The sequence below is a fragment of the Canis lupus genome, chromosome 29, assembly GCF_003254725.2.
Source record: "Canis lupus dingo isolate Sandy chromosome 29, ASM325472v2, whole genome shotgun sequence".
Taxonomy (NCBI): domain Eukaryota; kingdom Metazoa; phylum Chordata; class Mammalia; order Carnivora; family Canidae; genus Canis; species Canis lupus.
This window is the reverse complement of record NC_064271.1, coordinates 11,400,763-11,425,228: the sequence shown is the minus strand read 5'-3', so window position 1 is coordinate 11,425,228 and position 24,466 is coordinate 11,400,763. Positions and strand designations below refer to the sequence as shown.

The following is a 24,466-nucleotide window of genomic DNA, read 5'->3' as shown; positions in this document are numbered from 1 at the left end:
ACCAAGTAAGGGGGAGGGGCAGAGAGGGAGAAGCAGGCTCCCCACTGAGCAGGGAGCCTGACTTGGGGCTCGATCTCAGGACCCTGGGATCATGACCTGAGCTGAAGGCAATCGCTTAACCAACTGAGCCACCCAGGTTCCCCGGAAATCCCATACTTAATAGAATAATTCAGTCAGACTTATTCCTTTAAACAAAACTGGATTTTGTTTGCTTTTAATTAAAAGAACTGCTGGCTAATGAATAAAAGAAATTGCTTCAAAGAAGCAGCTGCAACAGAAAGCTTTTAAGTGTTCTTTTTGGTAGTACCACTCTTCAGTAAATAAATTTATAGTCATGAACGTATAGAATGTTCTTCCCAACTCAAACTCTCAATTAACAAGAGATCATATTAATCTACAAAAGGCAACATCAAAGAGATTTTTTAAATCTTTTGCACTTTTTAAAAACTCATCAAAACATCCAAGACATACTGAATGACAATAACATAGGTTTTAAAATGTACATTAAAAATGAAAACAAGTGATCAAAACCCACTTTGCAAACTACAGAGAACAAAGAAGTCTGAGGATGACTGAAGTCATGTAATAATTTCTGCTAGGAAACCATATACACAGAAGCATGGAACAGAAAATCAATAAAATCCTACCACCTCTATAATACATTATCCCATAACACCCCCACTGAAAAAAATGTAGAAAAATCTATTCAGAAAAACCTGACCAAAAAAAAAAAAAGAAAAAGAAAAAGAAAAACCTGACCACCTCTTAGGAAGCAGAGAGAGTATGAGAGTATGGAGGAGGTATGGTCTACAACTCCAGATCAAATCCAAGGTCTTGTAAATGCCCCCAAACTTCTAAGTGTCTGTGTGAACTTGACCAATTCCGGGTATTAATCCATACAAAGAACTTGACTCTACAAGTCCTACTGGATTCAATGTGCCAAAACTGTTGAGCCCTGGAATATAACTTCATTATCATCACTGGGCCAAAGCCTGGCCCACAGTTTATGAAATGGCAGTATTTATAAACAAAAGGGAAAATCAAATACTCATAATCCATCTCAGCGAAAATATCCTGACTATACCTTACTGTAATACAATTGTGCAAAGACACCAGCCAACAATGTCAGAATCAAGAACAGCCATAACTTTGGAGAAACTGAAAGCTCAGGAGGACATATCATGGTATTTGACAGACTTTGGAAACACCCTACACAGGTATCAGTCAAATTCAGAGCTGTGAGAATACTGAGTCGGTAACGATTCTGTTCGGGTTCAATGGAATCATCAATACGATCACTGACCAAGTCCATCATCTTGAGCCCCTCCAGCAGCTTGCAGTTCCTATTCTTCAGCCTATGGGCTTCATCAATGACGACACAGCGCCATGGAATATTCCGCAGCTCAGGACAATCCGTCAAAATCATCTCAAATGTAGTGATGATGGCATGAAACTTATAGGACCCCTTTATCACTCGACCCTACAAGAACGGTTCTAAATTATTATTTAGCATTAGAGATTACACGAACTTTGATTAATAAGTAGCATAAAATGGATATATTTATCTTTTGGGGACATCTTTATTTTAGTAACAAGTTGCATTTTTGTTTTCAAGGTTATTTTGCAGGGGAGCTTTAAAAACCTTTCTTTTTTCAAGGAAGTTTGAAAATCATTAGTAAAGTTTCCAATCCAATTTCTCCACAGATCATATGTAGTAAAGTGCCACTAAGTGTGGCCATTCTAATTATATCCTAGAGACCCCCAAAAGGTGAAAAGCTGAAAGATTATATACTATAGTATATAAAAACTTGTTTACTGTTTAAAATCTTTTACTTTTTTTTTTTTAACTTTTGTAACATTTCTTTTGAAGTGCTAAAATGAAAAAACATTCACCTAGGATAGAACTTTTAACAATCTCTCAAATCCAGAGTTAAACACCAAAATAGATTTCCATATTTTTCTCCTTGAAGTATTTAATCATAGGTTAGATTTTATACTCAAAGCAAACATATAACAAAACTCTTCCTATTTCCAGTTATAGGATTTTTACTTACCACCTGTAGCTTACAATTATTTTAGCACATACTCTTCTTCCTTCTCATTTATGATGTTTCACTGTCAGTATCATAGAATAACTGTATACAGCTAACAAGAGTAAGTCAAAAATCATCCCAAGTGCTACAAAAAGTCAAAGGAGAAGTTCTTCCCTTTGGGTGTGTTTCACACAAACACTGCATGCCCAATAAATTTTTACTTCTAGTAATAGTTTAACAAAATAATTTTTCCGCTTACATTTAAGAACACCATTTTTTATTTAGCTTTTCCTTAGGCTTGCAAAATAAAACCAATTAGTGTATCAGCACATTAAATGATTTTCCATAGTCACCCAAGGTAAAAATATTTTATTCATTCTTATCAAATAATCAGAATGACCAAAGGTTGTAAAAAAATTAGCTGTATTTATAAGATAGGAAAATATAACACAATTGGGTAAGAAATCTGAAGCAATTTCTCAATTTTGTAAAATCTAGACTTTCTCCCCAAACATGTGAGTCCATTTTAATACCTAATACCTTGAAATGTACATGATAGGCACAGAGCATACCACTCAAGATGCTTTACCTGGGGATCTTTGAAGTACATTTCATACGACTGAATGGTCCGACGACTAGCTTGACTCCCATGATACACAACCACGTTCAACTCTGTCCAGGTACGGAATTCCCTTTCCCAGTTGGGGATTGTGGACAATGGGGCAATTACTAAGAAAGGGCCATGGATTCCTTTCAAATATATCTCATAGAGAAATGTAATGGACTGGATAGTCTTTCCCAAACCCATTTCATCTGCTAAAATGCAGTTTCGCCTTTGGGAAGGAAGTGAAACAAAAGTTTAGTAAGTACAGATGTTAGATATTTTGCTTTCTTTTCACAAAATATATACTATGATAGTCACAAATGCGTATCTCAAATGTTCTTTTTCTTTTTTAAGATTTTATTTATTTATTCATGAGAGACACAGAGAGAGAGGGGCAGAGACACAGGCAGAGGGAGAAGCAGACTCCATGAGGGGAACCTGACATGGGACTCAATCCTGGGTCTCCAGGATCACACCCTGGGCTGAAGGCGGTGCTAAACCGCTGAGCCACCCGGGCTGCCCTCAAATGTTCTTTTAGAGTCAACAAAATACATTTCTTTTTCAACAAAATACATTTTCAAACAAAGTGCTCTAGGACATAAAAATTATTTCTGCATACTTCCATTAATATCTATGCATTAATGTTTGTGGGATGAAAATTAATCATACTTCCATTCCTGGCTGTTTCTCATAATTTTGGTTAGAGATTAAAGTGTGACATTATTTGATTAGTATTTTCAATGACTACACAGGAAGCTATAGGTCTTCTTAAAAGTGAAGAAAAACATGCTTTACGTACATGTTGTACCAATTGAAAAGTAGCCAGTTTACTCCCTCCAACTGGTATTCCCTGAGTTTGTTATTGTTTTTGTACTCCCTGGAACTCTCCGATTTCTTCCAATCATCAGCAGGAGGTCGCTCCTGTTTCAAATATAGTAAATCCCATTAGTGGTTTCTCCAAGACCACACCACTATGCTATTTTCAAATTAAATCCTTCACCATTAGCCAAGTCTTACCACACGCTCTGTTTCTGGCTCCCTGGACATTAGTTTCTCAAATTCTTCAATCTTCGCTTGATCTATGTCCTGCCTTAGCTCCCACGTGCTGTCTTCATAAGGCAGGGAGCACCACTTCACCAGGTAGTGAGTCACAGGCTGGGGCAGGTTTAAATAAATTAGAATTGGATTCATTTGATCGAAATGTATCTATATACACATACACATTACTTATTGATAGACACTACACCTCAGCAACAGTAAGAACTGAGTTGGTAGAAGTTTATTTAAAACTACAATTGTTACAGTCATCCCAGTTAATGGTATCAAGTGTAAATTAGAAATAATATTACTGGGTATCATCAGAACAAGCTAACTTTTACCTAAATTCATTGCTATTTTCAAAAGCCAAAAATATAAAGAAATCGTTAGTAACACAGCTGAATTTAAGCCTTATTCCTATCTGTACAAATCATTTATTAGATGCCTGATTCAGACTTATATGGTAAATCATTATAATACATTTATATAATTAGTTTCTTAAAGAATAAGAAACCAGTCTGTATTAGTATCTCTGCCTTTTTCTTAAAGAGAGGTATTGTTCGTATCTAATCGCTTTAAAATAAAGTGTTTGAGGGGCACCTGGCTGGCTCAGTCGGAAGAGCATGCGACTCTTGATCTCAAGGTTGTAAGTCTGAGCCCCATGCCGGGTGTACAGATTACATACATACATATATACATACATACATAAAGTGTTTGAGCTCTAGTATATCAGAGAAAAAATATTTTGGGTAATGCAGATCAACAGGATTTCCCTTATCTTTCCTCTAGAAAATACTTGAGTCTGTCAATCTTCACTTCAAGACTAAAGCACACTGACCTCGTTGTGATATTAAAAACATTCACTGTACTGTGTAAGTATGCAATAAAACAATCTTCTTTTAAGTACAGCTAAGTAAAACTAGAAAAGTAAATATCACATTATAGATACAGAAGCATCATAGACTTCATGATAACAGTCTGGAAAAAATGGGAGTTCACTGCAAATCTCACTAGATAAGTAAGTTCTAAACATTTTTATATAAAACTTAATTTACACAAGGAAGCCAGGAATGACAGAACTCATAGTGGGTGCATATATATCATTAGCAAGACAATATGGTCAGGAAGGCACTAGACTGGTCTTGACTCTTCCTGCCCCAATCAACCATCCTTTACAACCTCACAGGGCTTTGCAAAGCAACATGAAAATGCCAAGAACTCATAAAGAGAATTATTTTACATTATCCTCTGTGCACCACACTCAATGAGGTTCATCAACTTCACTATGGATGTACAATGTTAAATAACATTTAATTCCATTCTTCTACAAGAGCACTCTTAATTACGTATGGGAAATTTGTGCTTCATAATACGTTTATATCAAACTGTACTGAATTCTTAATTGATCATATTCTGAAATTGTGTAAAGTGCCAATGTATTTGTTTTGTATTGAAAATTGATTTCTTTTAAAAAGCTCTCAAACTAAGCAAAGAACACATTTAGCACTATTAGGTCATAAAACTAATAGTAAGTTTCAGTTAAATTTAGACCAAGTGTGTCACAATCCAACGCTCTGAACCAGGACCTGATCTAGGATTCCATAATCATTCTCTGTAAACACACATAAGCTGTCTGAGTCACTGCCCCCTAATACAAATGATCTTCTGTTACCTCTCCCCGTTCATCTGTGCTACGTGCAAAGTCCATTATCCGGTCAACCTCCACATAATCTGGATTAAAAAGCTCATCTTCAATCTGCACCAAAGGAAAAAAAAGTTAAAATGTGCATTTAATTCCTAAGAGTAAACGTTATTCCACTTTTCACCAGGCAATAATATTTTGGGGGCCACAGAAAAATAAAAATTTATATTTGGCAAATTCTATTATATTAATTGAAATGCTACAATTTAGCAAAATCATTCCCCATGAGGAAATCAGACTTCTCAGACTTTGTTAACCGGGTCTTTTAATTACTGTGTGAAACCTTTTTACTGTGAGAGAATGTTTAAGAATATTTTAAATGAAGTGTGAAATTACAATTCACTAATGAGCAATCCAAAAGGCTTATGGCATGCAATGCATTTAGCATTCTCGAAACTACAGCTTGCAATAAAGTCTCAGAGCCATGCAAAGTTAAGTGCTACTGGAGTCTCATAACTACTGGAGTTGTCTGAGGCCTTACAGCATCATTTACAGAATGCTATTCAAAAGCTAAAAAATACTGAAACCAGTGAGCTTCCTATTTTTAGTGTGAACAGTTTAGGGTATCTGGTTGTCTTTGCCAATCAATCTGTACCCTCATCTGAATATAGTCTTATCGTTAATCTAAGTGTTCTAATGATTTATTTGTACTGAATATAGAGCATCTGGCTAAAAGTATAAAGAATAAAGAAATGAGGCTTAAATAATTGGGTTATTTAGCCAATGTATTAACAATCTTTACGAAGTAAAGTAATACTAACTTCCTTGCAAGGTCATCTCTTTATAAAAGAACAGAATATGGCTCAAAGGGAAATTACAGACTATGCCATACTTTAAAGAAGTCAGAATCAGGCAAATTAGAAAACAGAAGATACATTATTATGTGTGCCTAGAGATGAATTTATCAGTAACATAACTGCATTAAAAAGCTTCTGCAAGGGCAGCCCGGGTGGCTCAGCGGTTTAGCACTGCCATCAGCTCCGGGTGTGATCCTGGAGACCCGGGATAGAGTCCCACATCAGGCTCCCTGCATGGAGCCCGCTTCTCATGAATAAATAAATAAAATCTTTAAAAAAAAAAAAAAAAAAAAAAGCTTCTACAAGACATAGTAGAAGTCGCTTCAACACTGTTCATATCTTCTAAAATGCAGGTTAAAAAAATAAGCTGTTTGGTCACAAGGATAGCAAACATTCTCTGGGCTACTGTGTCCATTTAAAACATCTGGTTTGGGGGCATCTGAGTGCCTCAGTGGTTGAGTGTCTGCCTTTGGCTCAGGTTGTGATCCTGGGGTCCTGGGATCGAGTTCTACATCAGGCTCCCACTAGGGAGCCTGCTTCTCCCTCTGCCTATGTCTCTGCCTTTCTCTGTGTCTCTCATGAATAAATAAAATCTTAAAAAAACAAAAACAAAACAAAACAAAAAGTGTGGTTTAGGTCCTTTGAACACAAAATTATGAAGAAGAAATGAGAAATGCCTTTGAACAGTGCAAAAAATCCATCTAAATGTTCATTTAAAATGTTAATGTATTAATGCACTGGCTTCGTCAAAAGCATCTAGGTTTAGGTACACAATATGTATGCATTGTTCTTATATAGTATGAACACTAAAACTTTCCATTAAAACTTTGATGATAAAAGTTCCTTTTAAGACACCTTGTTTCTTAAATGGCAGCTTTCACTGATGAATTAAAATCCTTAACCTTACTCCTGAACACATCCATTCTCCCAGAGAATAATCTGGGCCATCATGCATGGGATGCAATTTCCACTTTGAACAGAGATTTAGGTACAGCGGACTTAAAAGGATGCCTAGGTGAAACAAAGAATGCAAAAGCAGTCATAATTAAAAATCCCAAAGCAGCAGCACCATGGAACACCTGAAACCAGGGCGTGTGTGTCCGTGTGTGTGCCTGAGTGTGCATGTGTCTGTGTGTAAAAGAGAAAGAGAGGAAGAGAGTTGCTATCTTTTTTGTGCTTGCCCTCAGATCATCTTTTCAGAGTTTAGCTACTTCCACTCAGGACAAAACTTAAGATTTCTAGTTGCCAAGTTACCACTCAAGATAATATATTTCAACCGTAGCAATAGGTTATTCACATAGATAGACCCAAATAGATAAGGCTACATAGGTAGGACCAGGCACAAATCCCTGAACTGCAGCTGACACCAGCAAACAAGGTCCAAATAAATTTCATAAACAGAACCAGGACTTAAGGATGGTGGGGGTGGGGGAAGCTACCACTGCCCTCTTTCCTTCTCCCTACATTGATCCATAAAGAAAAGGTCAGAAGAACATATGGTGTCTTTTTAAAATAAAGCTAATGATTTCAACTTGCCGAATTGTCACCAACACTTAACTTCAGTTTCATTAAGAAGGTCACAAAAAAAATAGAATCTTAAGTGTTTTCTTAAAATCTGCCCTTTAAAAAAAAATCATTTAAATATTCTCTAAGAGGTAAAAGAGACACATGTGAGTAACTCCAATCCACCTCAGTGTTAATTACTGCACTGCAAGGAAGCTGAATACTCGGATCAGAAAAGGTGGTGATGCAGACATATGTCCAATAAAACCACTGCCACCCAATCACCCATCTAATACAAACTTTACAATCTGCCTGTTGGGAGCATGGAAATCAGACTTCAGGAGACCACAGACTTGTCATCTGAGATTATAAGGATTTTATGACAGAAAAGTACTGAACACTCTTCCATCCCCACCCCTCATGTCCAAAAAGGGGTGGGGGTGCGAAGTAGGTTGTTAAACAGGCATTATTTTGCATCAAATTTCACACTTCTTTGCAGTTTACATTCTGTTAACTCCTTTATGGAGAGGGAAACTAATAAATCAGCAAGTTTAATCTTTCAATGTGAAGGTTTCTCTTTTATCTTTTTGAGGCTGTAAGTGAAACCAAATTGGTGAGCAAAAGTCCAGAGACCCCAGTAAGCAGTCTGCAAAAGCATTTTTAATGCAATCAAGTTATGTTGGAGGGGAAATCTGGAACTTCTTTTAAAAAATGCAGATTTCCTTCCCTGCCCTAGGTATGGTTACCTTTTTCATCATCGATAATTTAGGATAAAGGGAGACAGGCAAAGACATTATACCAACTTCTAATACCACATGGCACACATCATTAGTAAAGATGAGTTTAGTGATCGGGTATTAACTTGAGCAAAAGAAATCTGCCACATACTTTCCTTAGTAGAAGTAACTGACATTCTAGAAACTGTATTTAATACTTACTATAGAGTCTTTAACTCACTAAATCTTAATAGAACTTTTATCCAGTGACTTTTTTCACCATCTGCTAACTATACTTTCATTACAAGATTTTAATGATACCATCATATTTCCACATAATATAAGGACCAGTATCTTCTAGACTAAGCAACAGGAAGAATGAGAAATTTCCTGTTTACAAATTTTTTTTAGCAATAACCAGTTACCAGTATGTAAGTAACAGCACCAAATGAGGCAAACTATTTTTTTTCTTAGCCATTTGCTAAACTAAAATTCAAAAGTCAAACACTTTAAGAAAGTTACTACTTAAGAAAATTAACTGGGTATTTCATACCTCTGAAAGGAATTTGTTCTGGCCCTGCTTTGCCTTAAATCGTTTGATCTTTTGCTGAATTCTCTTATCTTTTTCCAGATCTTCTACAGATGCCCATTGACAATGAAGATAAGAGCTAAAAGAATAAAATAATATACTTGAAACATGTAGAAAATAATTTTATTATTCCCCCCCAAAATCAACTAAATAATTAACAAAATAAGCTGTTTACCTACTTATTGAGACTGCTGATCAACAGTCAATACAATTATTCATGTTTGAGAATAAGAAAAAAAAATCAGTAATAGTGCCTGAATTTGTCTTCCATCCTAAGCCTCCAGTTCTCTTATTTATCTCCCATTAAAAAGAGGAAAGGACCTACTAACAAGCTGTTTCCATAAGTGAATGGATTACACTTCAATACAAAACAATTAGCACTACAGGGTGGCCCTAATTATGAATTTACATTTTGAGCCTTTTATCATTAATTGAGAAATAAAAGGTTTCCATCAAGTTAAGAGAATTCAAATTTAAAACAGCACTGGTAAACCTAACCTAGTCCTTCTAGAGCAATCAGAGAGAAAAGAACCATCACTTGCTCTCTGAACACCCACACCCCAACCAGCCCCTGATCAATTTCTGCCCTCCCAGCTTCATTCTTCCAGGAGCTTTGAAATGATGTTTCTTGGACCCCTGTGAATTTTTCCCTCTCTACTGTCTACCTAGTCCTCACACTGGGCAAGTCCTCTCCTCTTCATACTCACCACGGCCTGCTCCAAGCACAGCTGTTCTCTCTAACCTCAACTTGAACACTCTCACCCTCCCTTTGACTATAGGTATATAGTTAACATTTTATGATACTTTGACATTCTTTGGTTTGCTATTTCAATATTCTTTTGTACCATCATTCTCTTCCTGCCCCAGATAGCCTGTCTCCTATTCCTCTTTCTGGTGATGACATTAAAAAGAAATAAGGTGCTGAATATGTGCCTATTTCAAAATCAAGGTACTACTACTCTTAGAAATTATGCAGCCATTCTAAAATCTGTCAAAAATGATCAATGACATGGAAAAGGCTTATGATATTAAGCATTATATCGTTTATATTTATGTAAAGTATAATATGCAAAAGGAAGGACTAATTTAGTCCTTCTACAATTGACTGAGGGAGATAAGGACTTTAAATACATATACCTTGTAGGATATGAATTGATATAAACCCTGTACACACATGCACACAGAGAAAAGAGCCTAGATGAAAATGCATCAAAATGTTAATAATGATCATTTCTGGGTGGTAAGATTCCAAGTATTTTATTTTCTACTTTCAAGTACTTTCTCAATTTCCAATAAATAATGTGCAACCTGCTACTGCATATTATCAGAAACAAATACTATAAAAATAACCTAGTCTAGTCTAATTATTGGATAGAAAAAGACATTTGTGTAAGTCAACACCCTTGTCTTTCCTAAGGTGCAGCACATGCCTTTAAAAGCACCACTGGTGTGGCTGTGAGGTGGACATAGGCATTTAGTCACTCTCTCATTTGTAAACTGGGCTGTAATTTTTTGGATAGTGATTCTGCATTACTAAGTGGAGAAAAACCACAGCTCTCACTAAGAACAGAAAGAAGGCAAGGATACTCACCACCCCCACTATTATTCAATATTGTACTTGAGGCACTAGCCAATGCTATTAGACAAGAGAAAACAAGGAGGGGCAATAATTGGAAAGAAGTAAAACTACCCCTATTTATAGACTGTATAACTGCATAGCTGGGAAACCCTAGATAATCCATTAGAATACTCATTCAAATAATAAAATGAAATAATTTAGCAATGTAGCAGGATATAAAATTAACATACAGAAGTCAATAGCTTCCATTTACACTAACAATAATCAGAAGATACAATGGTAGAGAAAACCACTTATGTTATCAACAAACATCAAATGCTTAGCAATGTATTTAATTTACAAATGTATGAAATGTATAAGGAAATATTCAAAACCCTTCTAAAATACACAAAAATAGAGTTGAATGGACTAGAAAGACAACCTTATTTTTAGAGAGCATGACTCACCATCATAAATCATAAATTCGTAAATGTAATACAATATAAATATAAATAAAATATAAAGAAGCATTTTTATGGTGTTAGGTGAGTTAATACTGACATATATACAAATAAACATGCAAGAACATCCAGAAAAACACTAAAAAGGGGAAGTTTTTAGGGGAAATTAGATACACTAGACATTAAAATATACCATAAGCCTTTATAAGTAAAACAGCATGCTACTGGCTCATGAATAGAAAGGCAGATCAAGGGATTAAAACATGGTACAGGGGCACCTGGGTTGAATGCCTGACTCTTAATTTCGGCTCAGGTCAAGAGCTTAAGGTCATGAGATCGAGCCCAGTGCAGAGCCTGCTTGAGATTCTCTCTCTCCCCCTCTGCCCTTCCCCTGCTCTCTCTCTTTAAAAAAAAAAAAAAAAAAAGGTACGTATATAGTTCCAAATAAATATATAAATTTAGGACATGATAAGGAACATATCTCAAATTGCCAGGATGAAGATGGACTTTTTAATAATAGTGCTAAAACAACAATATTTGGAAAAGTATAAAATTGGAACCAATTTTATAGTAACCAAATATTACTATACTTTATGCCATACCCCAAAATAAACACCAAGTAGATCAAGCACCTACACACAGAAAATGAAACCATGCAGGTACTAGAGGAAAACATGGCAAGTTCCTCTTTAATCTGGGGGTAGGGAAAAGCTTTCTAGCTATGGCTCAAATGCCATATACAATAAGAGAAAATATTAATAAATCTAAATACATAAAAAATTTCTTTAATTTACAATGCAATAAAAATATAAAGTCAAAGGATAATAGAAACTAAGAAAACATAGTTGCAACAGATCACACAGAAAAATGGGCAGAGGACATGATGACACAACTCACAAAAGAAGATATAAAAATGGCCATTAAACTAATGAAAAGATGTTCTTGTTCACAAATTAAGAAAAAAAAAAAAACTAAAGCAAAATACAATTTTTCACAAAAAATGAAACTACCATACTACACTGGAAAGTTTGTAGGGAAACAGATGGTCTCTTATATTGTTGGTAGGAAGGCAAAGGGCCACACCCTTATGGAAGGGAATGTGGCAATACCTAATAGAACTACATATATGTTTGCCTTTGAATACAGCAATCCCATTCCTAGGATTTCACCCTCTAACTGTGCCTAAAACAATCTCAAAATATATAGGCATGAGAATATATACTGTAGCATTATCTATAACTATAAAATATCAAAAGCAATTTACATGCCCACATGCACAGGATGTATTTGGATGAGTGATGACACAGCCATGAAATGGAGCAGTAACAAAGAGTGAAGAAGACCTTATGGTTTGATATTGAATAATTGCCAAAATACAGTATTATTAAAAAGCAAAGTGAAAATGTGTACTGATAGTTGCTATTTTTTGTAAGAAAATAGGAGAAAATAATACTTTTATTATATGTAAAATATTTTATGTATATATATTTACACACACACACACACACACACACATATATATATATGTTATCTGTGTGTTCATACCAAAAATTACAGAAAGGATAAATCTGGGATTGATGAGAAGGTAAGTAGGAATGAGGTGGAAGGAAAGGGAAAAGGATGTGTCTTTGAATATCCTTATGTGGAAGTTCTGACTTTTGAACCATGTGATTATTTCATGAACTTGAAAAAAAGAAAATAAATAAGATCAACAAGAATGATGGGGAGCTGGGGCACCTGGGTGGCTCAGTTGGTTAAGGGTCTGACTCTGGCTTAGGTCATGATCCCAGGGTCCTGGAATGGAGCCCATGTTGGGCTCCTTGCTCAGCAAGGAGTCTGCTTCTCCCTCTCCCACTGGCCCTCCCCCTGCTCATGCTCTCTCTCTCTCAAATAAACATACAAATACTGAATGAACTTTATAGTTGGTAGGCTTCTTTTTCACAAAAATATGGTCTAGTAATTTGGAAAACACTTCCTGTATATTCTAAGACTGACAATTAAGCAAATATATTAGAGATAATGAGAGCCAGGTTTCTCCTGGTTGAAGAAGGGAGTCATTACTATTAGAAGGGGAAAGGACAGAATGAACCCTGCAGTGCTGTTGAAATAAAGCCAGAACAATTGTTATAAAGGCCCTCCCCCTTTATAGGCATTGTTTTTCATCATTGTTAGGTAAGTAGATAGGTAGGTACACAGAGATGTGTATATATAATAAACACATGCGTGTACATGTAACATATATGTGTATGTCACACATACTTATACACATGTGTGTACATGCATGTACACGAGCAGGTGGCCCACCTAGCTCTATCTACTGACAGGCCCCTGAAGTGCTGACTTCCCTGCAGCAATGCGTACACCTAGTACTCAAATGGTGGTTTCTAAATGCCATTCTTCAATAGAAACAACCAAGTCTCTTTGGATAAATAACCTATTCCAGGACTTAAACAGGACAATTACAAGATGAGATTAGAATATCCTCTGCTGCCAGAAAGTAAGGAAGTGCTCAAAGAAGGATGGGGACAAGGCAAAAGGAAACAGTATCCAGCCTAAAGGGGCTCCCAGTGGCCAAATCTGGGATGTGAGCAAAGTAAATAATGATATGATAATAAAGAATTATGGCCCACTGAATAAAAATAAGACATTGCAAGTCTACACAGCTACAAAGAAGCAGATTTAGGCCAAATTCTCCCTTACAGTGGAAACCCAACTAATACATTTAGAATGGGTGATAGAATTAGTAAATCACCACTTGGTAACCATTAGCACATTTAAGAATCTCAAAAATCTTTCCAGAAGATACTTTTACAATTACAAAAAGGAAAACAAGAATTCTTTATACCAGTTCTGTAATTTTTCTATAAATTTGAAATTATGTCAAATAAAAGGTTGACAGGAACTGTTAATTTTATGGAAATTTTAATTTCTCTTAGAACTCAATAATATCAGACAGAAAAGCTCTTCTTTATAACTACATTTGCCTCATCTCACATGACCGATGAAGGATGACTGGTCTCTCCTGGACTGGCAGTGGGACCTAGTCACAAATGAATCAAGTACCTCAAGCCCTCACTTCCACATCCTGATTTGAATGGATGCTGATCTAGTGGTGCCACTTTGTGGGAATCAATACTTAAATTTCTTGCTTTGTGTGTGATTTGATAAATCTACCAGAGAACTGTCTCTGGCTTACTTATATCTCCTCCTTACCTATGCTGACGCTTCCCTTATATGGCTATATATGAAATCATGTCATATGTACAATTTCCACATGTATACAGTCATAATGCTCTAAGTACAAAATGATGACAACATCCATCTAATACAGAGAATTTTTTTATCGCTGTATTCTGTATATCACTGAACTCCCACAATAACACTGACAAGAGACTTCTTCATCTTTTCACTCAATAAAGGTCTTATGAGCAAAACTTTAAACTACATTAGTTTATTAACACAGTGGCAGTTGCAACAAGGGAGAATGATAGAGACCATGGGCCCAGTGCTTTCATTTTCTAAGAGTACGGTATATTTTCTTAGGCTGTCTGAACAGCTGTCTGTCAGAACAGCAACTCCCAAAAGCCTCTCTTTAAACTCTAGAACTTATTAATATGGGGTTTGAGTTCCTTGCTTTGACATTTTTAAACTTAATTTTTATGTTATCCATGAAGATTTTTGTCCTTGTTCTGTGACTACTGCTTAAACTAGAAAAAGGCCGCAGATGGGATGACTTTAGCAGGATGACTACTGATCCTCATAACTACTTGGCCTCATCAAGATGTGTCTGGTCCTATATCTACAATAAAGAATAACAACTCACTGAGTTCTTCAGTTTTTAAAACTTCTGCAATTCAAATCTACTAAACAGAAACAAACAAAATCACAGCTCACTGCATTTCAATATGTGAATGATGTCATAATTTTCTAGAGCCTTCGCCTGATAGGAGACATCTCATCTCAAGTGCCTGGCATCCTATGCACAGCCAGAGGAGGGAGAGTGGCCTCACAGAGTAAAATTCATTCTCAAAGGACAGGCAAATATGACTTTACTCACTTTTCTATTATTGTATGAGGCTGTATTCCTTCTAAAAAGAATTTCTTGGTTATACATGAAAGCTAGTCAACTTTTCTACCAATTACACATTTTCCAGAAAAATGAAATTTATGAAATTCCAAGGATACAAAAATTAGTAGGCAATGGCCTCCAAAGCATGAAATAAACCATACCCAAATCTCCCAATTCCCAATTATTTTTTCATTTTTCCAATTATTTCTTACATCCTTATTTAAGACTTTGACAATATATCCCCCAATTAAAAGAGAAAAAAAAAATCACAGTTTACTTACAAGTTTTTGTATTTCACATAGAATTCCTCAACTTCTACCTCTTCTCCAGAGTCCTTCTGCAGCAAAAGAAAATTTCAGACACATACTTAACACCAACTACTAGAATATTCCAAAAGTAGTGATTTACTCCCACAGGAATACGAAACAGGAACGAGAAAGGCAGTGCTTGATGTTCTTGTAAGGATGAGCACATTGCGAGCAGTAGGAGGCCAGTGAGATGAAGACTAACACGCTTAGGCCCATGCAAGCTACTCAATGTGCTATAGCTTCTAAGACATGAATCATTTTAACTCCTCCCTAACCACATGCAGCTTCATTCACAACAACCTGACCCCAAATTTGGCTCTCTGCCAAACCCACAGTGTTAAGTAGACGCCAAGTGTACCATTTTCTCAGGCAGCAGCCAATTAGCAACTGCTCTCCTGAATGCCATATGTATTATTTTTGGCTGCCTCATGGCAACTTTACATTGTGGGTTTTGTAATGTTTTAAAATATTTAAAAGACATTTATTCCTCCATATAGTTAATAACTCTAAACAAGAAACCATATAAAACTAAACCTTGTTCTTACACTGTAATATCAGTGCATCACAATTCACAGTTTTAGTTTTACTCAGTGGTACAATTAAAATCTCTCAGACAAGATGTCTCACACACATAGCAGCCAAATAAAATTAACACTCCAACTACTACATTTAGGTTAAGGTTAAAATCGTGATATGCATCAGCCAAATCAAGAGTTCGGTGGTGAGATTATCTACACCATCTCCCCTGATCCCACCTACTGCAGTGTGTGCAGCAGAAGATACCACTCATATGATATTTTAGGTATCTCTTTCAATATTTTTTTTTCCCTTCTGGTTTTAGGCTATTAAACAAGTCATAGTATGTAATTTTCTCCTGGAACATTTGATCAGATAAATCAGGGACGTAGAACATAAACACCACTTACAGATGTTTAGGGATTGCTTTTACACTCTTACAAGAGCACCCAAGCCTGCCTCGAGGGTCACACTTGGCTAAGCCGCCTCAGAGATGCTGCGGAGAAAATTAAGGCAAGTAGGAACATGGTAAAGGACGAACAAAAGAGCAAAGACTTCTATACTGGATGACAGGCTAGCACAGGCTCTGCTCTGAGAGGCTACAATTTCCTCAATCCCTAATCTTCAAACTACTATCAAAGACTGTGTGAACTTAAACTTTTCTCTGAAACTCTCACACATATCTCCTCAATCAAATTTTAAAATGCTTTTCCACCTGTGTAGCCCTCAGCAATTAGAAGACAGGATATTTATGAGCGTAGTCAAAGCCCATTAATATCTGGTTCTGATCTAATGATATATAAATGGTCATAACCATAAATAGCTTTTTAAACAATATATACAGGACACCATCACTATCCCAAACATTTAGTTGTCAAAAATGGAAAAAAAGAATTTTTGCTGGGTACCATCAAGAGCCAGCAACGTAAGCCTGGAATTAATTGATTTAATTTAGAGAGAAATTCTTGTCAATTCAAGTGACAACCTAACTAGCCCCCACCTTACTTTTTTCGGACCCAATGTTACCTCTTCCACTCACACATTTCAGCAGTCATTTTGAAATACATTAGCTCTGCATAGAACTGGAGATTCTGGTAGAAAGGCCATGACAAGACAGAAGACAACCAGGGTAAAGGGAAAGCCAGGATGAGCCTAGACCTTTTGACACTTGTCATAGCATTACCGTGAAATCCAATCCTAGGATGGAATTCAAGTGTCTCGTCTACCGTTTTTACTCTTTTAATGCTAGTTATATTTCTTTCAATTCAGAAAGTGTTTCAAAATTATGTATCTTTGAGGTAGTAAAAAAACAAAAAACAAAAAACCAAGCTTTATCATTTCTATTCTCTCTTATTTCCTGATTTCCTTCTTCCCAATCTTTCCCCCTATACTGGCTTTTCCATCATATTCTAAATAGATAGTCTCACCAGCCCCTAATTTCTAAGCAGACACCAAAGCACATAGGATCTACTCTGGAACACCACGGATAGTTTTCATCCTATCTCAGTCCTGTGGTCAGAAAGTTCTGACTCACAGCCATCAACTGTCTGTCTCTTGACTGTCATCAATACCCACTTTCTTATCATGATCAGCTATTCCTCTAGGAACCCGCCATGGAAATGTCTACCAAGAGGGTCAAGAGCTGTCTGAGAGGAAGCAACTGGGTTCCAAGGCTTCATGTAGTACCACCTGGATCTGGTATAGAATTCTACTAAGGCTTGTTTCTTCTGGATGTCCCAAATTATAAGCCTGTTCTTTGATGAAGTGACCACACATACTGGATCACCTTCTTGCCCCTAGAACTGTGAGTAGAGCTGCTTTATACCTTTTGTTTCATATACATATGATCTTCCTGACCTCTGCCTTACTAATAGCAAAACAATTAACAAAAGTATGTGAATTCATTAGCCCTCGGGAACACCATTTTAATTATTCATTAAATGGCAGTTTGGGGACACCTGGGTGGCTCGGCGGTTGAATGTCTGCCTTTGGCTCAGGGCGTGATCCTGGCATCCGGGATCGAGTCCCACTTCGGGCTCCTTGCATGGAGCCTGCTTCTCCCTCTGCCTATGTCTCTGTCTCTCTCTCATTGTCTCGAATGAATGAATGAATGAATGAATGAATGAATGAATAAATAAATAAATAAATAAATAAATAAATAAATAAATGGCAGTTTGACCAGCCTCTGGTGATATCTGGAAACAGTCCCAACAATTATCCATCCTCATGTCCCAACTTTCAGACACCATTCTATAATGAGCATAACTAATGAATAACTGACTCCAAGCACTAGAGTTCTGGACATGAATGCAAGTGTGCTTGCACATACACAAAAAACCAGCAAATTTATTTTCTGGACAACTACTATTAAATTTGAGAGCCCTCTACAGTAATTTTATGTGTTCAATAGAATATTTTTGAGAAACGTGTATATCTTTTCATTAGATCCCAAGGCTAGTCTATGAAAATCCTTAGTATTCATATGAAATTTAAAGTTCCAAATATATTAAGCCATACTTGTTCCCATCGTTCACAGGAACCAGACAATAAATCAACTCCTTTGGCCACCTGGATTCTATCTGTAAATGGCAATCCTGAAGCCAAAAATAATGGATGACCTTCCCTAAGCATTCTATTACTAAATTAAGCAGCCACACTGGAGAAACAAAGCTAAACTATAGTTTCCCCAAAAGGGAAAGTGTTAGAAAATTTACAACAGAAAGAGAAAGCACCTTGATAAAGACATCAATAAAGCAAAGGTATGAATCACTTCCTACTTCTGACCCAACCCTACTCTATTCTCTACCAGAGATACCAAATCACAGTTCACTTATGGAGAAAGTAGGACATAATAAATGTGATGAAGACTTCTGCCCACTTTACATACTATTTGTTGTTGTTATTAGTGGGTTTGGCTAAAGAAGATTAAAACAAATACCCTGGAATAAGCTCTTAAGAAAATATATCATGGCATAACCTTAAAAAAAAAAAAAAAAAAAAGAATTCCAGGGAATATAGCCAGAATTTATTTATTTTTTATTTTATTTATGATAGTCACAGAGAGAGAGAGAGAGAGAGAGAGAGGGGCAGAGACACAGGCAGAGGGGGGAGAAGCAGGCTCCATGCACCGGGAGCCCGATGTAGGATTCAATCCCGGGTCTCCAGGATCGCGCCCTGGGCCAAAGGCAGGCGCCAAACCGCTGCGCCACCCAGGGATCCCCCAGAATTTACTTTTAAAACTACTTTTGACCTTCTAATACAAAAAGGATTTGAATTACTATTCTCCAAGGACGGATGGCTCCAAGCAGAAAGGGCTACATGATGGACTAAATGCAGAAAACAAAAGAATGAACAATTGTACAATCCAAAAGTCCATTCTTAAATTTACCTTAAAATTCAAATACGAGTATCATCTACAGCCCTTTCCCTGGGACTCACACACTTGAACGTGAGTTTAGAACAACATACAGGCCTGAGCTAGCCCTATTTAACAGGAGGTGCAGCATTACGCAGGCCCTGCCAGATGAGCTCTGTGTCCACATGACTCCATGACAATGAGAAACGCTTCTCAGGCTACAGTGATGAGGTCAACTGACTCTGGAAACCATTATCTGAGTCCCCACTATGTGTCAGCACCGTGTAGGGTAGGCTCTGAGAGCCCACAGCAGTTACTGTAGTGCTGCCAGGCGGAGATAAAGGCACCTTCTCACAGCTACTTCTTCAATTATTCATGGTAATAGGACACAGACCAGCAGGCATAGCTAGAATCCACAGGAAAATCTCAAATTTCCTTTTGTTTCTATTTGCCACACTCTCCTCCAATGTTAATAGAGCTGATAACTAAAGTAACTATTTCAAGAACGTTACCAATTGGAAAAGTGAGTACCTGCTAATGTTTACAATGTTCTGATGACTTTTTATTGCGCTTTATGAAAACCAGTAATGTAAAAGCACTTCAATGAGCTATACATCTCATCCTTACTTTAAATCACACCTCAAGGCATACCTCCCTGCCCAGACCAATTCTTCCGTTCATCTTCTCCATCCTAAAATTCACCAACTCCACAAAAACTCCACCGTCATATAAAATTACAGTGATTTTTAATCTCCTATGATAAAATAACCTCGGTTGTCTGTAAATGATAACAATACCTATTCCTAACCATGGGTACCTATCTTTTAAAGCTAATGAGAAAAGAAAAAAGAGCTGTAAAGTGGGCAAAGCAGAAAGGAAAAGCAACGTCCCATGTAATGCATAGTCTAAGTAGCTCTGAATAATAGAGCTAATTATAATTTGCAACCCCAAACCTGCTGAGTATGCCTGCTGAAGCACTATCAACTGAATGAAAATTAATACATCCTATCCAAACCACATGCTATTTACTCCAACAAGTCACTTCAATTCTGTGAAGGGGATTATTCTTTAAAGCATGTCAAGTATTTAAATTTTACCATATATTGACAATTCACAAATTAACAGTTCTAAAGTCATTAGCAGGACAAAAACGCAACCTTTCTAATGAGTTAAATAGCGCTCATTTCTGCTTAAACAGGTGGGAAATTTGGTGGAAATTTTATCATTGAATTCATCAGAGAGGAAATTGTCATGTTCAAAGGGTCAACAGATAGCCACTCCATATAACTCCCATCCCCTACGCTCAATTTCAAAATATCTTGACATGCCATTCTTGATTATTTTCCTGTGAACTAGAGTTGTAGAGTCTGATAAAAAAATCCACACTCTGAATAACACAATAGAAAAGCAAACAGTACTGCAACAAAGGTAAAGAGAAATGCCCTGCTGGTGTAATACCATTTTCAAGGGTCTCTCGACAATTGCATCTGAAGAGCAAAGGTTCCCTATTTGATAAATCTGGGGTCTCACTGATTCCTCCATGCCTCATCTCTTTCAATGGGAAGTCACATTTTGCATACATCTCACTTTAAAACAAACAAAAAAAGGAAGCAGCTTATTTTACATATCAGAGCAATGAGGTTGTACTTCCACCTACCTGGAAAGCAAATAAGAACTGCATTTGACAATGATTCAAGCTGAAAGACAGGCATCCTATATCCATAGGACACCACTTCTAGGGACACTGGAAATTGTATGCTAGAATATAGAGGTGCAGCTCAAGGTCTATGTAATTCTTCGAACAAAATAAAACATTTTCTCCAACTGGCAAAAGAGAGATGGTTGGGATGAAACAGGGACTCTCCATCAGTACTAGACTACTTTATATGTGTTCTTCAGTGACAAAGCTATCAGACTAGTAGTAACAGGTACTTAGAGTTCACCTCAGATCAACATAAATTTTGACTAATTTTGAAGAATAAGTCATATTATCTTCAAAAAATACACTGAAGGGGCACCTGGCTGGCTCAGTCAGTGAAACATGTGACTCTTGATCTCAGAGTTGTGAGTTCAAGCCCCATGTTGGGTATAGAGATTACTTTAAAAAAAAAACTGAATCTTAAAAAAAGAAAAGAAATTACACTGAAAATAGTTCAGTAGTTCACCTTTGCATTGACAAAAAAAAAAAGATATTAAGAAATATTTTAATTGGATATGAAGAAATGTTATGGAAAGTATGAGAAAACACCTACTCACTAAAATGATAAACCTCCATCCTGGGGTGGGGGCAGGGACAGGGGCAGGCAGGGAACTTTCCTAAGGGAAAGGAGAGGTAAATTCACATTTATGATTTTTTATGAATAGTATTTATGAAAGAGGCAGCATATAACTCTAAAAGGCTTATAATTTCTTTGGCGATTTTTGAGTTCCTTGTCTACTCTAAATGGTGTCATAAAGCACTGATTGCTTGATATATTTCAATTTCATTTGGAGCTAAATAGCTCATAGTTTTATATTTGGCTAATAAATCAGACAGGATGAGAAATATCACCAGGAGTTTTGTTTTACAATAGTGAATTTTTAATGGAAATTATAAGGCAAAAAATAACTTAAGAGTCATACATATACCATAGGTTTTGATCACTCCAAGTGGCGCTTACCTGTTTTTTTACTGAACGACTGCTCATGATTTTTTCTACCACTGGACCTTCTGCATCAACAGATTCCTAAAAAAAACAAAACCAAAGTAGAATCAATCAACCCAAATGGAAACCATCCCATTCCATGCTATAAAAATAAGAAATCATTCCCTTTACATCTACCTTCCTCCCTTTTAAATTCATACCCTTTAAATCACTGGATACAAAGTCACCAGTGGGAAATAATGACTGAAAAGAACAAGACTCTCACTCTCTAGAAAGGCAAAGGAAGATCTGTGTTTATTACTTCATGATTATGTGGTTTAATTATGTGGACTAGCATGGGTCCCTAAAGCCAGAGAACATTCAGAAACTCCAGCTGCCAAGAGAAAATAATCTCTGCATGATAGCAGTCAAAAATATAACTTTTGCTCATCTATACCCATGGGGTAAATATACTCATCATTCTGTTATTGTAGGCAGCTTTTATCTATGTTGGTCACATAAAATGTTATATAACAACTTAACATAGCACAAATTACCAAATAAAGTAAAAAATGGCATTTAATATACTTTTCAATGGGTTACCAGTTTGTTAACTAAAGTACAGTAATGGTAACAAAAGAGCATTAAAAAAAAAGATCTTTACAATAATCAATCCAACATTACTAGCCATATTTTATACAAACTATTTTATCCATCATTTACATTGCACAGAGAATAAAGTATGCCCTGCTGGGTACTACAAGGCAGTAATTTCATAAAGGGGTTCTGACGGTGCCTAACAGCGGGAGACAAGCTTGAGTGGTTTATTAAAGTCCCAGAAGCTACAGCCCTGAATTCTTCAGAGGTAAATTCAGCCTCCTTGCATCCTAGCTCTGACTATTCCTCAACATAGGCCATTAATTCCCCAAAACTGTGTCAAATTATGTATCAGAGGATCATATAAAAATAAATTTCAGCAAACAGGGCTTTCTAAAAGCTACTGCTAAACATTTAATATCCCACAGTACATTAGCCAATAGTAGATGAATGTTCTCCGACTCAGAGTCCAAGGCTTCCAGCTATTCAATCTCTAGTCCACCTTGTGCAAGACACGTGAGAACCACACAGAAGGGCCGCTGACCTGCTGCTCTGACTGAGAGGTGTTGGAGGGGGAGTCTCTCCCAGCAGTGTCTGCATCATCTGCCTCCTCATCAGAAATCTTGAACTCCAAGTCTTCTGTGTATCGCTTTCTCTTCACCTGCCTGCTGGAACGTCTCTTCTAAAACAAAAACAAACAAATCCAACAAAGCAAGTTTAAGAAGCCATCACTGATGCTCTTTATAACTTTTCAGGATGGCAATATGTATGTGTGTGTGTGTGTATATATATATATTTTTTTTCTTTTTTTACATTAACCTCAGCGAAAAGCTGATAATTTTAACTCTGTAAATCACATAAGAAACCGCAGTGGCAGTGAACATAACGGAAATGGGGTGGAATCTGGAGTCAGGTGTCTGGAACTTCCAAGGCTCCGTCACTCCCAGTTACCAGATCTTCAGCTGGGGAATGGAAGTAATGACACAACTGATTCTTTAGTCAGGCGGTGCACCGCTCAGAAGTGAAAGCTATATAGAAGCTGGATGATAGGTAAATAGCAGTGTATACTATTCTACTTTTGTAGGTTTTAAGTTTTTCCTATAATAATAAAAGATCCAAAAAAGTGAAGGCATTAGAAGATAATCTGTAAATTACAAAGTTCTATATAAATACAGATATAGTACTTCAGAGGACCATTTAAATAAAAGGTTTGCATTTTAATCTTGGCAATAGTCTTAAAATTTTTGAGGAGATGAAAGACTGAATGGCAGAATTTATAGTGAATGTGAAAACTAATTTTACTTTTTTTAGTTAAATTTTTTACCACACTGATTAAAATGTAAAGTTCTGGTAATAGCTGGTATTAGTAAGATTATTAGCAAAATGGTCTCCTCCCACCCCAACGACAAAAGACTGGGTTAATCCAATTTGCAGGACAGTATGGTCATTGTCTATCAAAAGTTTAAAAATGCCCACCCTTTGACCTAGCGATTGCACTTCTAGTAAGGTACATAACATATCTTGAGAATATCTGCAAGATATCTCAATTGTTTTTTAGACCCAAACTTTTATATCTTCAGAATGATCTGCAAGATAAATTGTAAAATAAAAAGCAAGTCACATAATAATAAGCAGCTTATAATTCTATTTAGGATAACAGAAATGCTTGTGCATCTCTTTGTATGTATGACTCATCAATACATAAATTCAAAACAAGGACATTGAATGTCTCGTTTTCTTCTCTAAGACTACAGGAATATTTGCTAAGAAATGGTATATGTATATACTTTCAATAACAACAACAACAACAGAAACCTGAAAAGATACACAACAAATTGTTAATAACTATTAATTCTAGGGAGTGAAGTGAATGGAGCAGGAAGAGATTTACACACTTTTTGCTCAAAACAGTTCTGTATTGTTAGACCTTTTTGATGAAGATTAGTTCTGTCAATTAAAAACAAGAGGAAATCACCTTTCGTTAATATGTGTATTT

The 24,466-nt window shown here is 36.4% G+C and overlaps 1 protein-coding gene across 4 annotated transcripts in view; it reads right to left on the bottom strand.

Annotated features, from left to right (window-relative positions):
* The window catches only part of CHD7 (chromodomain helicase DNA binding protein 7), a 191,530-nt gene that overhangs the window by 41,784 nt on the left and 125,280 nt on the right, over window positions 1-24,466 (bottom strand). For all 4 annotated transcript variants that reach the window (XM_025477808.3, XM_049103686.1, XM_049103683.1 and 1 more), the window contains 9 exons: window positions 23,015-23,152; window positions 21,910-21,975; window positions 15,352-15,407; window positions 8,947-9,061; window positions 5,348-5,431; window positions 3,655-3,792; window positions 3,437-3,558; window positions 2,623-2,866; window positions 1,304-1,480 (listed from right to left, as the gene is read on the bottom strand). In XM_025477808.3, the coding sequence (XP_025333593.3) occupies window positions 1,304-1,480; window positions 2,623-2,866; window positions 3,437-3,558; window positions 3,655-3,792; window positions 5,348-5,431; window positions 8,947-9,061; window positions 15,352-15,407; window positions 21,910-21,975; window positions 23,015-23,152 (1,140 nt within the window). The remainder of the gene's footprint in view (window positions 1-1,303; window positions 1,481-2,622; window positions 2,867-3,436; window positions 3,559-3,654; window positions 3,793-5,347; window positions 5,432-8,946; window positions 9,062-15,351; window positions 15,408-21,909; window positions 21,976-23,014; window positions 23,153-24,466) is intronic.